The sequence below is a fragment of the Nicotiana tabacum genome, chromosome 3 (genome assembly GCF_000715075.1).
Source record: "Nicotiana tabacum cultivar K326 chromosome 3, ASM71507v2, whole genome shotgun sequence".
In the NCBI taxonomy this organism is placed as follows: Eukaryota; Viridiplantae; Streptophyta; class Magnoliopsida; order Solanales; family Solanaceae; genus Nicotiana; species Nicotiana tabacum.
The window spans coordinates 77,560,737-77,576,501 of NC_134082.1; the positions used below are offsets into that span (position 1 = coordinate 77,560,737).

General features: G+C 34.1%; 2 protein-coding genes across 2 annotated transcripts; both read right to left on the reverse strand.

The window, feature by feature from the left end:
• Positions 1-760: 760 nt before the first annotated feature.
• On the reverse strand, positions 761-1,659 carry LOC107769142 (17.6 kDa class I heat shock protein 3). Its single transcript, XM_016588321.2, has one exon. It carries the CDS (start codon positions 1,438-1,440, stop codon positions 961-963), a length of 480 nt encoding a protein of 159 aa, XP_016443807.1. The 5' UTR covers positions 1,441-1,659; the 3' UTR covers positions 761-960.
• A 7,623-nt stretch (positions 1,660-9,282) lies between these two features.
• Positions 9,283-10,087, reverse strand: LOC107769141 (18.2 kDa class I heat shock protein). The gene has a single exon (XM_016588320.2). It carries the CDS (start codon positions 9,943-9,945, stop codon positions 9,466-9,468), a length of 480 nt encoding a protein of 159 aa, XP_016443806.1. The 5' UTR covers positions 9,946-10,087; the 3' UTR covers positions 9,283-9,465.
• Positions 10,088-15,765: the final 5,678 nt, after the last annotated feature.

Below are 15,765 nucleotides of genomic sequence, written 5' to 3' on the forward strand. Positions count from 1 at the left end.
AAATTGAGAAGTTTAAAATTAGTTTTTTTTTCTAAAGAAAAATGCCATTTTATTTGGTACAAAGTAAATAAAAAAAGAGTATCGCATAAAAAGAAGACCTGATAAACTTTTTCAATTCATTGGTATTCAATTTTGAATAAATATCTACAAACATTAGTATAGAATTCTTCATTATTCTATTTTATATAATGTCGTTAATTACGAGAATCTTTATGTCTTATACTATAATACAGGTGTAGCCAATATGATATAATTGAAACTTCTTAATAGTTTTTTTCTTTTAAATAAAGGTGGCCTGGAAAAGACAAAGATACGCTACTAAGTTAAATTTTGTCTTTGCACTTCTAACTAACTTATTTATCTATGATCATGGATTCATATTTTAGGTAATTTAATTTAAGGGTCTTAAAAGATGACATTGCGTGGCCGTAAATGTTCGACGAAAAGACCATTAAAGTCACATTTTAAATACATTACAATAAAGTTTATTTATGAAATGAAAATATTGTTGCAATGTGCAAAGATCTATCCAATACCATTTACCTAATATAATTGCTCGGTAAAGTTTTATATATTTACGTTTTTGTTTGTGCGTTAGTCACCTCGTTAATAAAAGTAAAATAGAAGTCAGAAGTAAGAAATAATTATTTCGTCGAGTTTCAAATACTCTTGCAACCTTCAATTTCTGGAATTGGGTCTAGCTTTGCACGGACTAAAAATGACAAGTATACGTATAGAGAGCGAAACAGTAAATAAGCGGTTAACAGAAAAGGCACACAAATTACTACATTCATAGAGTAGAAGTGTATATGTAAAACACCCACAAGCATACAAATATGATGATACAGACACATTTTTGAGCTAAAAGCTCCTAAAAACAAGACTTCTAGAAAACAAGACACTGTACACTTCCGAAAGTACAAGTAGATCAGCAACCACCGAGCGCGCGCCCTCTGTTATTTAACCAGAGATGTCAATGGCCTTCACCTCAGGTTTCTTTTCCTCCATTTTTGGGACAGTCACAGTGAGCACCCCATTCTCCATAGTTGCCTTAATCTCTTCCATTTTGATATTCTCCGGCAACCTAAACCTCCTAAGGAACTTTCCGCTGCTCCTCTCCATGCTGTGCCATTTATCGTTCTTCTCCTCTTGCTCTCTGCTTCTCTCGCCACTAATTTGTAGAACTCTTCCTTCTTCTACCTCCACCTTCACCTCCTCTTTCTTAATTCCAGGAAGATCCACCTTAAAGACATGGGATTCTGGGGTCTCTTTCCAATCAATTCGAGCACTCGAGAAAGCAGCGGTTTCACGAGTAGAGGTTGGAATGTTGGCGACCGTGCCGGAGAAAGGGAAGCCCTCGAAAGGATCCCATATGTTGAGGGAGAATGGATCGAAGATGTTGCTCCTGCGGCCATCAAAGAAGCTTGGAATCAGAGACATTTTTTTATCTGAACGAGGACTTGACTGATGATAATCGGATGATGCTTAAGGCTGGAAATTATAAGGTACTTGATTGTTGTATTCGAATTGTTTGACGACAACCAAAACGTTGCCCAGTGTTATTTATAGGTGGGAGTTTTGGAAGGAAAAAGAAATGGACCAAGGAACTTATCGAGTTTCGAGCGCAATCTAGGATATTCTCGATATAACTATTGATATTGGAACAAGGAGATCTCTCTAGACTTCCAGAGCGTTCTATGTTCTTCCTATTAAGGGATTACAATTTATAGTTAATGGATATAGGAGGGGGAATATAAAAAGGAAAAATCCAAATGAGTGAAAGACCAAGAATGGGCGGAATATTGATAGGGACGAGTGTTCGGGCAATTCTAATTAGATATAAAAATTTCGATTTGAATTTTTGGTTCTCAAATGGAAGAAATGACGATCCAAATCCAATTCAAATAAACTTGAATTGGATCGAATTTTTTAAATTTGGATTCGAATTAATCAGTTTGGATAATTTGAATTTTCGATTTTGAGCTTATAAGTTGTAATGTTTCTTGTTTCTACTATAATAAATATCCAAATGAGGTATTCATATTAAATTGCCTAAAAAATCTTTATTTCCATCGCAATCTTCAAAATAAAGTATTCAAATAAAATCAACTTCAAGGAAAAATAACAAAGATATTACTAAGGCCGATAAGAAGTACCAATAGTAAAATCATGTCCAGATAGAAAGTATTGTGATAGTAACTTAGTAATCAATATACGAGATTGTGTCTCATGGTTAGGATATTGAACTTGTTCCTATTGACATATGAATAATGAATTAAATATAAACTATAAAATTTTGGATTTTCGGATATCCAAAAATCTGAAGTACCAAATCCAATATCCTATCCAAAATCCAATTTTTTTATAAATTAAATCCGAAAATCCAAAAAATTCAGATTTCGGGTTTGCCCAAACTATGCCCACCCCTAATATTTGAACCTAAATTTTTAAAGGAATTTTTACCTCCTATAGCAAAGGTTGATACCTTATTTATTTTAAATAAATACCCTTTTAAAAAATTATATTCCATAGCTACCTTTTACTTTTTATAGGCAAATATCTATTTAAGGTTACCTCCTACCCTTAAGCCATAAAATACTTTTTGTATTATTTTCTCTCTCATTCTTTCAGATTTTTCTCCACCCCCTCTCTCAACGCCAGTCTTTCTCCATGAATACAACCACGATTCTCCACTGATTCATCTCCATTGTCTCGCAAAATTTTCATTGTTAGTGGGCTGAGGTTCTGAATCAATGTCGAAATCAAGCCCTAGAGAGAAAGATGTAAGTTTGAAATCTGCTATTGAAAGGTAAATTGAGGGAAATCTGAAAGGAAATCACGAAGATCCACCCCATTTTGATTGTCGTTGCTCAGTAGAAAATACCTTCCAGATCTTTTGTATTGACATCAAGCTTCAACTCTTCTACCAAGAACTCGCAGAACTCAGTCTGGCCTTCTCTAGCAGCAAAAATAATGCCCCTCTTTTGTTAGCATCCTTCACATCTGCCACTGTCTCGGCCAAGCCTTTCCCATTATTCAGTTGCTTTGCCAAATCTGTTTCCACAATCATCATTACCATATGAACAAAGACGACAGAGTTTGGGGATGAGCAACTTGAAAAGTCTATTACCTTTTTTTTCATTGCATTTCAATGTATCTCGTTGTATTCTATATATTTCATTGTATTCATTATCTTTTTTTCATTGTATTTCAATGTATCTCGCTGTATTCCATGTATTTTATTGTATTCACTGTCTCGCTATATTCCATAAATATATTCATATATTTTTTTTAATTAATATAGTTTATGTATTCAGATGTATATATGTATTCAAATGTATCTGCAGTATGTACTCATATGTTTTTGCACTATAGATGACCTGCTATACTTCATGTATTCAATGTATTTTTATATATTTAACTGTATTCAATGTAATTATATAATTTCTTTGAAGATTGCTATATTTTTGAGGTGTTTTTCGGTTGAGAATCTTTTTTATAACTGGAAATACAAATTTTGTGTGTTATAATTGTGTTTGTTGAGTTATATTAGGAGTCTATTATGTTAATTGATTCACTATCTGTTTAAAAACAGCTGAAAATACAGTTGAATACAATAATCTATCTAGCTGTAATCCTCTATTTCACGTCGTGAATATAGTCGAATACAATAATCTGTCTAGTTGTAATCCCCTATTTCACGCCAAGAAATACTACTGTATTCATGAATACATTAGCTTAAATACATCAAATACACTATAAAAATCCTGAAAACATAGCTATAGAAAGTAATATAGTAAATGGTAGCTACAACTAGCTAATAACCACTAAATAATAGTGGTTTGTGAAAATTTCTCATTTTTAAATGATGGAAATAGTTCCTATTTCACAAGAGAAAAATAAAACAAATTTGCAATTTCCCTAATAACTTTTTGCTTTCTTAAGAGTCTTTTTCTTTTTTTTTTTTTTTTTTTTTTTTTTACAATTCTAATACTCGCAAGAGATAAGGGAAAAAATTAGAGAGACGGCGAAAATTGAACACCAATTGTATGTCCCCCAAAAAATGAAGTAACATATTATTATATATAATATATATTTTAATTATTATTAATAAAAGATCATAACTTTTTGATATTTAAAAAGTGAGTAAATAAATAAATTTTCTTTCTCGTTAAAGTAATACTTACCGTTCTTTTTAATTCTAATTTTTCCTCTTCTATTTATGTACTCATTTCATTTTAATGATTTTATGAAAGAATTTGAGTGCCTAATCCACACAATATGCACTTGTTTTTACCACTAGACCAAAGTCACAAGGTTTCTTATGTGTCATATTATTGTATAAATTTTACAATATAAGTTTAAGGATTTTTTAATAATTTTAATTTTTATTGAGCCGAATATACAAGACATTCCCTGTCAAAATAAAGATATTCAAATAATCACTACCAAAATTAATGAAGTATGTAACTTATAAATTGTATCAAATTTGAAAAGCTACTGATGTAATTATTTACCTAGAAAATTCAAAATTGCTATCCAGAAGAGTACATCCTTTCAGAGTCTTTGGTGGATACTGTATGTCGACTTAAAAGAATTATACATTGTTAAGTGAAAACAATGGGATATCAAGTTCAAATTTCAATGAAGGCAAAATACTAGGTGATTTCTTCCTATCTAGTATTTAAGTTTTGGTGGATAAAATTTTCTGCCACCTATTGATAGTGGTTGGTGGGAGGTAATATATGTCCCATAGAATTAATCGAGAGGCACACAAGCTGGTCCGAACATAATCGTACTGAAAATAAAAAAAAATGATAGCGCTAGCAATTCATTGGTAAAGCGGACGTCAGAATTGGGACTAGTGAAGTGCCAATCCTCCACGTTTGAGTGAGAGTTATGCATAAATCACAATGCACAACATGATAGCATTAAAATGTTCAGTTTTTCTGATTGTGGCTATAATCTGGAGTAAAGAATGTTTGCTAATTGTCTTGAATCTTAATCGTTTGTCTTCGAAGGCTATAATCATATTAATTCTTTGGAAATTGGTAATAATAATACAGCTAAGATCCCTGGATGGCGCAAGGATTTAGTTACCTAATTATTCAAGGAATTTTCAATATGCAAATCAGCTACAAAGAGGAAGGTGCGAACCTTGGCTTGGGTGATTGTGCAGATCGCTTAGAGGTTTTATAATGCAGACTAGACAGATTATGGCCCGCATATTATAATAGCTGGAATACTTATTCTTATTTTGATTGTTTATATAACAGAGTTAATTAATCTTGATAACTTTTGTACTGATATTGGGCAGACAAATTTGCAGAACGACAAAAGAAGAAACAGAAAGATGTACATTGTAATAATTCATATATAAATAATATTGCACAGTCATTGCTTCAGACTATATAGCACATACATTTAGGAAACGGAAAAAGTTATCCAAGTTGTACAAAATTTAACAAAACATCGATTCAGTGGGTGTTGTGTGCTCGCAAAATGACATAAAGTAATCTTTTTACATATATACGATTTATACAATGACAAGATAAGATGTGTTCCTTGTACTGTAATTTAATTTTTTTTAGTCTACAATAAAACTATTGGCACATGAAGAAATTATATGTTAAAACTATAATTGGTAAGCATGTTCTATGTTACAAGCTCTTCATGCAAATTCTCTGCATCTAACACAATTCACCCATAAATATTTTGTCCCGCAAAATGAATTTCCAACAAAAATAATAATATAGCCGGTGATACTTTCTCCTCTCAAATGTGAATACTTCACCCACAAGACCATACAATCTCAACATCATTGTTGTGTCCCTGCCAAAGAAACCTATGTTAGCTGATTCCAAATTTGATTTTTTAGTAAAAAGATGTTCATATTAAATATTGGTAAGTAACACGTGATAGAAAGACCACACTATAGCTCTACTGCAATAGCAAGTAAAAATAAAACCATACAATTAATATAAGAAAATACTAGTTTATAGAGGCATAAGTAGGAGAAAAATGATAAGAAGTTCCTTAAGTACTGCACTTGGAATTCTTGTTAATTAATCTTTTGCTGCTTGCCTGAAGCTGGTAACCATGAAAATTAATACTACAATACACATCTTGAATTATTAGCTTAGCATGAATAACCTGATGTATAACGGAGGTCTAATAATGATTACCCACTTGAGTTGTTCAAAATTGCTCAAATAACATTTCAATCAAGAAAAAGCAATCATCTTATATATTCAATTTACCTGATACACTAATACCAACCAAACTACTTCAGCCATTTCTCGTTTTCATTTCCAACTCAAAGAAACCAAATAAATAATTCAGCATGATACTTATTATAGCAGCATTTGTTTCTCTTCTTTTATTAGTATATTCAAGAAACAACATAAACAAATCCACGACATGCAATCATTTTCTACTACTCATATAATGCTCCAAACATCTAAAATTTTACCAAATTAACGATCAATTCATCGCTCAACTTCTGCGCACCGAATCTATTTCAAGATTTTTTGTTTTTTTGACCTAAGGTAAATCACCAATAGCTATAAGACACTATCAACCACATTTGAGCACCCCATAATGGTTGATTTACAATTTTTTGGGAGTCCTAAATTGTTTATCAGCTTTGTATCGAGGTACTTAGAATATCAATACCCACCTTAAGCATAATAGATAGAACTTAATATTGTTGCGTGCTTAGTGTCTTGATTAATACATGTATATCATTTATGCGGGGGCTATGTTATATCTCTAACATATCCCTCATTTTGATTCATTGGTCAGTGCCATCCATTCTACTATTTAGTCTTTTTCCTCATACAACAAATCTTACTTGGTCTTTCCTAAAGTTAAGGTCATTATTTCACAGCTGGTCAGGTAGTTCAATAATGTTAAAAGGCTTAAACAATTCCATAAGTTCGTGCAGAAAATACTAAAATGGCTACACATTAGAAAATTCACAAAAAGGCAACAATAAAAATTCAAATAAGCAAAGTAAGAAGCGGGAAGCAACATCTATATGGAATGTTTAATATTTTATTTTTTGGGTTTCCACCTTATTAGTTATCTTCAGATTAAGTTATCATGTCATCTTTTAGAATGTCTCCAAGTTTCAACTTCTTATCTTAAAAATATGCTTCCTCAAGAATGAGAAATAAGATGAGGAAAAATGACTACAGGAACACGAAAAAAAGTACCTTGTACTGGACAAAAAGAGACCATATACCTAATACAAAAAACAACAGTGGCAACCTTTGCATCGCATAGAACGGAAGGTCCCCAACTTCTTCAAAAAATCCAACAAGCTTCTTCTAGAGTCTGCCTTTCATCCAACTTTCCTGCAATTCACATTCTCTGTCAATATTCACCAAAAGCCAACTTTATTCTCTGGATAAAAAGAACTCTACAACGATGCCTTCTCTAATGTTCTTATTAAACAGAAAGTGCATAAACGATGGGGCAAAATAAGGGGCAAGGACAGGGAGAAACACAGGAAGAATGCAGATAATGAGAGAAATCTGGTAGCTAATGCTGCATGTAATAGAGCACCATATTGCTACCTCCTAGGCATGTGGAGGACTATTCATATGTGCAATGTTTGTACAGAAAATAGATTAATCAATCGCTAATTTGACTGTGAGGCAATGTTACAGCCTCATCCTCACATAAAATGAAACACAAAACAGAAATCGATAGACAATACAAATAAATTCTTTGTATTAGGAGACACAATCTAAAAATGCCAAGATAATATATGTTGTTGCACGACTATCCGACATCAAAAGTATGAGATGGTACTGAAAATACATTCTACCATTTACGATATATAATGCATGGTCCTAAAGTGAATTTGAATATTTAAAAAATCAAACGCTTATAACTGAATCTGATCTAAAAGAGAATAAAACCCAAAAGCATACACGTAGTACCTAATGCATCTCTGCCCCTTATATGAAGAGCAATTTGAAGGAGTTTAAAAATATATACTTTGATGACCACATCATTAAGGAAAAATAGTTCCAATTCTTTTTCTTGTAGCGCTAAAGCAGAAAACATACTTTGTTTATTTAATACAAAGAGAACAATAAACCTCAAAAGACAACATTAATAGAACAAAAAGATCACATAATTTAATTACCGTGACAAAAAGTATAGACTATACTGAATCTCAAAACTTGGAGCAGCTTCAACTTTAGTATATCTTTCAGCACGAGCCTACGCAGAAAAAAAAAAGCATCCAAATACCTCGCAATATAGCGTTTGTGAGTATTGCTCAATGGGGGAAATTCAATCTGAGAGTGAAATATAGTATAAAATTGACGAAAAAAATATTCACATGTATGTAAAAAATCCAATGTAAACATCCTGTTAGCAAAAAATGAATTGCAGAAAAACCCACCAAAATAAAGAGCTTACACTTTGAAAGATGAACGCCATAGGAAGAAGCTAGAATTTGAGATTGAAGAAAGAAACATACAGATATAGGAATAGAGAAAGAGAAGGCAAAAGAGAGAAATAGATAAAATATCTAAAATACTATCTATTTGAAATTAAATGACAAATAACAAACCCAGACACGATGGACGGAAAAACTGTAGAAGATTTAGAGCCACAAAAAAAAGAGAGGGGTATGTGGCAATTCAATTTGGGGGCAAAAGCCACACAGTTTATACATAAAAATAAATGGCAAAGTAAAATAACATTTATGCCCGTGACCGACCAACAAGCCTTTTATGACATGTCAGTACTTGATGCTCAAAGGGTTCGTTCAGAAAGAAGTAGCAGATGAAGTTTATCCCAAATTGGGAAACACAGAGTTGTATTCCAAGTCTAATTGGAGATAAGGAAATGCGAATTCCTAAAAGAGGATACGAAGGATAAGAAAAGGCTAGAAATGTCTAATGCTGATGGAGGATGATTGCATCAAGAACTGATTAGCAATGGTGGATGATTAACAAAGTACAATTGAAAGAAGCTTGCAGTGAGGAAGGACACGACTATTATCAGATCAATAAAAATTAAAATTAAAATTAGCAATGTAAAATTACCACTTTGTCCTTGGCCGACCATCAAGGCTTTTCTATATAGTAGAAAAATCACTAGCTTCATGTACGATTTGTAATGGTGCTTCTGTTTCAGACTCGACAAACTCGAATTGTAGTTTGCAATCGATGCTGCAGCGCATTTGATGATGATGATTCAGGCGCAGCCACAAAGCACAACTCACGAAGCAATCTCATATTTGAATGATAGACAAATTAATTGATACAACAATAAAATAAGAAGTGTTATTATAGTAACATTACAACCATCTTTCACAAACAAACTTGACACCCGATCACCAACCAGATTACATTATAAGGAGCATAGCTCACAGAGACACAGATTATACATTATGAATCTATAACAGAGGAGAGAACTTGCAATGTGTAAGGAAAGAAAGATTTAACCAGATATCTCAATGGCTTTGACCTCAGGCTTCTTCACTTCCTCTTTGGGAACTGTAACGGTGAGCACACCATTTTCCATACTAGCCTTCACCTGATCCATCTTGACATTCTCCGGCAACCTAAATCGCCTAAGGAATTTGCCGCTGCTCCTTTCAACACGGTGCCACTGGTCATTCTTCTCTTCTTGCTCTTTGCTTCTCTCTCCGCTAATCTGCAGCACTTTGCCTTCTTCCACCTCCACCTTCACCTCTTCCTTCTTCAATCCCGGAAGATCAGCTTTGAAAACGTGCGCTTCTGGAGTTTCTTTCCAATCAATCCTAGCGTTGGCGAAGGCAGAGGTTTCGCGAGCCGAGCTGGGGACATTGGCCAAATTGCTGGAAAGGGGGAAACCTTCAAAGGGATCCCACATGTCAAAAGAGAATGGATCAAAGACGTTGCTTCGTCGACCGCCTAAAATGCTTGGGATAAGAGACATTCTTGACTGAGAGAGCTTTTGAGAGTCGGAGATTGCTTCGATTGTTATTAGATGTTTGCTGATTTGGAACGCAAGAGAAGTGAGTTATATATAGGAGGAAATAAAAGAGTCCGGCAACTTCAAGATTTTTCTGATCTTTTCTTGAATATCAAATTTTGTGGAAGAATGTTTGGTTCTGTAACTTTCTCGAACATAATTCATAATCTTCTAGAAATGAAGACTGTAACGACAATCAAGTCCAGATCTTCTTACTTGGGCCTTTATGCATGCTGGGTTGGCCCATACAATTAATTCCATCAGTTGAAAGTTTATAGAACTAATCTTAGGTTACCCGCGTTGCGGGTGTACCCTATATTAATGACAATAATTATACAAAAATATATAAATAACACTCAAAGCATGATTTTACTCACAAAATAAATATTAAGTAAAACTTTGACTTCTCAAAAATAATAAATATTGATCATGAAATTGACACTCATATAATGAATTATATTCATTTATTCATGATCGTGTCTCATAATATTTATTGAAGTAACAAATTAAATTAATGTATACAAAAGAAAATATGTTAGTAATTTGAAATTAGAATATCTTATGAATATTGCTTTTGTCTTAATAACCATGTATATAATGATTCGTTATGTAGTAATCAATAAAAATGGACAATTAAGTTAATACTTCAATCATTTAATATTGAGAAAAACAATTAAATGTTAATTTTATCCTATTTGAAATTTATTTTTAAATGCTAAAGGTGTTACTAATATGTAGCTCTGAGGCATATGCTTTTATAATAGTTCATATATATTTTTATTGATTAAATAAATATAACAACATGTACTTTGCGCGCAAGAAAGAAAGAAGATTGTCTTTTGTCTATTAAAATGAATTTGAAAATCGCTTTTCATTTTTTTTTTGTTGAAAAACTCTTAGATCTTCAAAAGCTATGTATTCTTGCTAAAATTGAAAAGTTAAACATATAGAATTGGAACTAAGTTTAATTTGAACATATTGAATGATGGTTGTGGAAATTTATGGGGTACAATTTCTTCCTTTATTGAGTTAGCTATATACATGATCAACATTCATCAAATTCAAAAATTTAAACTTTTTATTTTATAATTAAATATAACTTGTAGTAAGTATATTTACATATTGAGATTAGGTACACGCGTATAAGAGGTACTGTGAATTTCATCAAATAATAAAGACTCCTAACCTAAAAGAAAAGGAAATTGCGTGTGAGATTTAAGCAAAAAAATTTAACAACAATAAAATCTCATAAAACTAAAAGGTACTCCCTCCGGTCCAAAATAAGTGATTTTTTGGTTTTTTTTTGTGGTCCAAAATAAATGATTTTTCCAGATTTCAAGAATAAATTAATTATTTTTTCCCTATATTGTCCTTGGAGTAAATAGCGTTGGAATATGTGTTAGGAGTATTTATGTGAGATAGTAAAGGTTAATATGGTCAATTCCATTGCTAATTAATGTTAAAAGATGGATTTCTTAATCAGTGTGAAAACATCCAAAACATCACTTATTTTGGACCGGAGGGAGTATTAACTACAAATAAAGTCATTTAATAATCCAACATAAGGAGTTGAACAGGAGGCGAAAATTTAGGTTAGGCAAAAAAAATTTAACTACAAAAAAGAGTCTCCTAAGCATAAAAGGTATTAACTACGAAATAAACACATTTAATGCTCCAACATAGGGAGTTGAACGTAAAGGCAAAAATTTAGGCTAGGCAGAATTTTTTTAACTACAAAAATGGTTTCCAAAAACTAAAAGTTATTAACTACTCCACCGTAGGGAGTAAAATGAATAGGCAAAAATTTAGGCAAAATTTTATTAACTTTCCTAGACCGTTAATAATAGGAAAATATTTAAATAACTATTCCTAAATTATAAGAGAATTAATTAAATAATTATTTCTAAATATTAATGAAATACTTAAATTACTATTTTGTCTAATATGAACTCTATATTTTAAAGGGTAAAAATGGTGAACGATATTTCGTTAAGGGCCTTCATGCTTTTAATATAGTATAGATAGACAAGACGTCATTATGCTTGGGATTAATGTGCATTCTCTCCTTTAATTTTTTATTTATTTCGCCTTTTTTTGGCCACTCTTTAGATTCTTTTTCCTGTAATCCAGGGGCTAAATTTATCGTTCAAAAGTAATTGAATGAAATTTTCATATTGTAGACAAATCTATTCTAGTTAAAGATGTTTACCCATGAATTTGGAAGAAAATCTTCTTCAAAAATTGCCTCTATAGAGTTTGGGGTTGAAAAATTGTATAAAATAAACTAAGTCCCGATTTAGAATCTTTTATCTAGCCGCAAGTGTCACATTTGTGAACACCAGTAACTGGAATACACCAGCAAATCTAAAACCATCCAAACTCATCTGATACACACCTGAAACTCACCCGAGCCCCTTGGGCTCCAGACCGATCATGCACACATTGTACTCATGTACTCACACTCTTAGAGTACTCAATCTCAATGTCTCGTATTCTCACTCACTATGCTCAATACTCAGCACACTCAGTCACTCAGTATTGTAAAGGGCAGATCCAGCCCAAACATAAATGAATCAAGGACAGATCCAGCCCAATGCAAATGAATCCAGGGCAGATCCAGCCCAAAAATGCATAGCAACTGCACCCACTGTAGATGTGCAGACTCCGGAGGGGCCGATCCATCCCAAGCGTTATATTAAACCAAATCCTAGTATGAATCAATAAAGCATGTTGTAGCGTGCAACCCGATCCCATAAATATCACTCACAACAGGCCATTAACCTCATTCAGTCATCAATCTCTCCAGTCTCTCGGGCTCACAACACTCATGCTAAGCAACCCTAATTAATGTGATGACCCAAAAGGTCATCATCTGTTTTAAAAATAAATTCTGTGTTTCGAGGCCTTAATAAACCTCTTTCAGTCTCGCCTCGATTTGTGTGCGCAGTCCGGGCGCGTAGCCGGAAAGCCATTATGTGAAAATTTGTGAAAAATGATGAATTTTGACTTTAAAATGGATTTAAGTTGACTTCGGTCAACATTTTAGGTAAACGGACCGGGACCCATGATTTGATGGTCCCGGAGGGTCCGTAGGAAAATATGGGACTTGGGCGTATGCCCGGAATCGAATTCTGAGGTCCCAAGCCCGAGAAATAAATTTTAAAGAAAATTATTTATGAGTTTTGGAAATGAAACGTGTTCAAAACTTGATGGTAACAGGCCCGTATTTTGGTTTCGGAGCTCGGTACAGGTCTTATATGTGATTTAAGTTGAGTCTGTGAAATTTGATACGTAACGGAAGTCGTTTGAGGTGATTCGGACCCGTAGTTGTGAAAATTGATACTTTGGAAGTTTCGAGATTTTTCTTAGATTTTTATGCTAAATTAGTTGTTTAAGAGGTTATTTTGGCGATTTGATCGTACGGATAAGTTCATATGATATTTTTGAGTTAGTATGCATGTTTGGTTTGGAGCCCCGAGGGCTCGGATGAGTTTTGAATAGGCCCCGGAGTGGATTTTGGACTTGGAAAGTTGCAGACTTCAGCAGTTGCATTGCATGCCTACAGGCTTCGCATTTGCGAAGCCGGGCTCGCAAATGCAAAGGCTATGTCACAAATGCGAAAATAGCCCAGGCCAGCCTTCCTCGCAATTGCGAGGAATTTATTGCAAATGCGATGTTTCCCCCTTTTGGTCAGTCGTCGCAAATGTGACATGTGGTTCGCAAAAGTGACTTCGCAAATGTGAAGGTCACCTCGCAAATGCGAGCATAGCAGAAGTCTGGGTTCGCAATTGCGAACCCTGGTCGCAATTGCGACATCTGCAACCTGCAATTTTATAACTTAGCCGAAAATCTTTCATTTTTCACACTCTTTCAAAACCAAAACACTCTTGGGCAATTTTTCAAAGACAACTCTTTTTCCAAATCGATTGTAAGTCAATTTTAACTCGTTTTCTTCAATCATTAACATATTTTCACATGATTTCAACTAAAATTTAATGATTTCCATAGGGGAAATCAGGTATTTTGGTTAGAACCTAGATTTTTCAAAAATTGGGATTTGGACCTCGATTTGAGGTCCGATTTCAAAACAAATTATACATTTAGGTTCGTGGGGGAATGTGTAATCGAGGTTTTTGGTTCGAACCTCGGGTTTTGACCATGTAGGCCCGGGGTCAATTTTTGACTTTTGGGAAAAACTTTAGAAAATCTATTTTTCATGCATTGGAATCGATTCATTTAACATTTATTAATGTAATTAAGTAACTTGTGGCTAGATACGAGCGAATTGGTGGTGGAATCAAGCGGTAAAGCGATAGTTGAGATTTCAATTGTGTTCGTGGTATTGAGGTAAGTATTTGGTCTAACCTTAGCTTGAGGGATTAGGGATTGTGTCCTATTTGCTACGTGTTACTTGTTGGGTACGACGTATAGGCATGGTGACGAGTATCTATACGTCGGTGTCAAGCATGCCCGTGAGTCTTGTATTGTACTTGTTATGACTCCGTTGTGGTTTATTGCGCTTCATACAAGGATTATCATTATTGTTCCCTTGCCGGGATGTTATTATCATTATTGTTCCCTTGCCGGGATATTATTATCATTATTGTTCCCTTGTCGGGATGTTATTATCATTATTGTTCCCTTGCTGAGATGTTATTCTCATATTATTGTTCCCTTGCGGGGATGTTTGTTTTGATATTATTATTCCCTTGCTGGGATGTTGTTGAAGTATTATTGTTCCCTTGCCGGGATGTTGTTATATTGCTCGTGTTCCCGTTGTCGAGACTCTTTTGTGATTGTTGTTGATTTATGAAATGGGAGCTGGTTGCACGGCTGCAACAAGATATATGAAATGGGAGCGGGTTGCACGGCTGCAACAAGATATATGAAATGGGAGCAGGTTGCACGCCTACAACGTGATATGTGAAATAGGAGCGGGTTGCACGCCTGCAACGAGATATATGAAATGGGAGCGGGTTGCACGCCTGCAACAAGATATATGAAATGGGAGCGGGTTGCACGCCTGCAACAAGATATATGAAATGGGAGCGGGTTGCACGCCTGCAACAAGATATATGAAATGGGAGCGAGTTGCACGCCTGCAACGAGATACAGGAAATGGGATCGGGTTGCACGCCTGCATCAAGATGTGAAATGAAAGTGAATTCTGCATTTGTTTTCCTTATCCTTGTTAGTAATTGGGTTTTGGTTTCTTTATGTTCCTCTTGATATTCTGTTGTTATATGTTATTCCCTGAAATATGTTTTCCCCCTCCCATCTTTAACTGTAATTATCTGCTTTTATTTTTCCGCTGTATATGATTTAACTGCATAGGTTTATTTGGTAGTCTGGTCCTAGCCTCGTCACTACTTCGCCGAGGTTAGGCTAGGCACTTACCAACACATGGGGCCGGTTGTGCTAATACTACACTCTGCACTGTGTGCAGATACTGGTACCGAAGCGTTTGGACCGTAGTGAGGTTGCTTCCTTCAGTCCAACAGGCGGCCTGAGGTAGTCCTGCAGGTGTCCGTGGGCCTTGACGTCTCCTTCTATCTTTCCTCTTTCTATTTTTTTACTTATTCAGAGATAGATTCGTGTACTTTTATTCGGACTTTATTTGTCTTAATCTTAGACAGTCTGTGAACTTGTGACATCAAATTCTGGGTAGAGCTGTATTTAGACTTCCACAGCTTGTATTAAGATAAATTATCAAATTTTGTCTTCTGCTTAATTATTTTTGCTATTTGTATGATATCTACTCATCACTGATAATGGTTTAAAACT

What these genes read in the sequence shown, in the direction of transcription:
- LOC107769142 (XM_016588321.2), bottom strand. Translation starts at nt 1,440, where the DNA reads ATGTCTCTGATTCCAAGCTTCTTTGATGGCCGCAGGAGCAACATCTTC.
- LOC107769141 (XM_016588320.2), bottom strand. Translation starts at nt 9,945, where the DNA reads ATGTCTCTTATCCCAAGCATTTTAGGCGGTCGACGAAGCAACGTCTTT.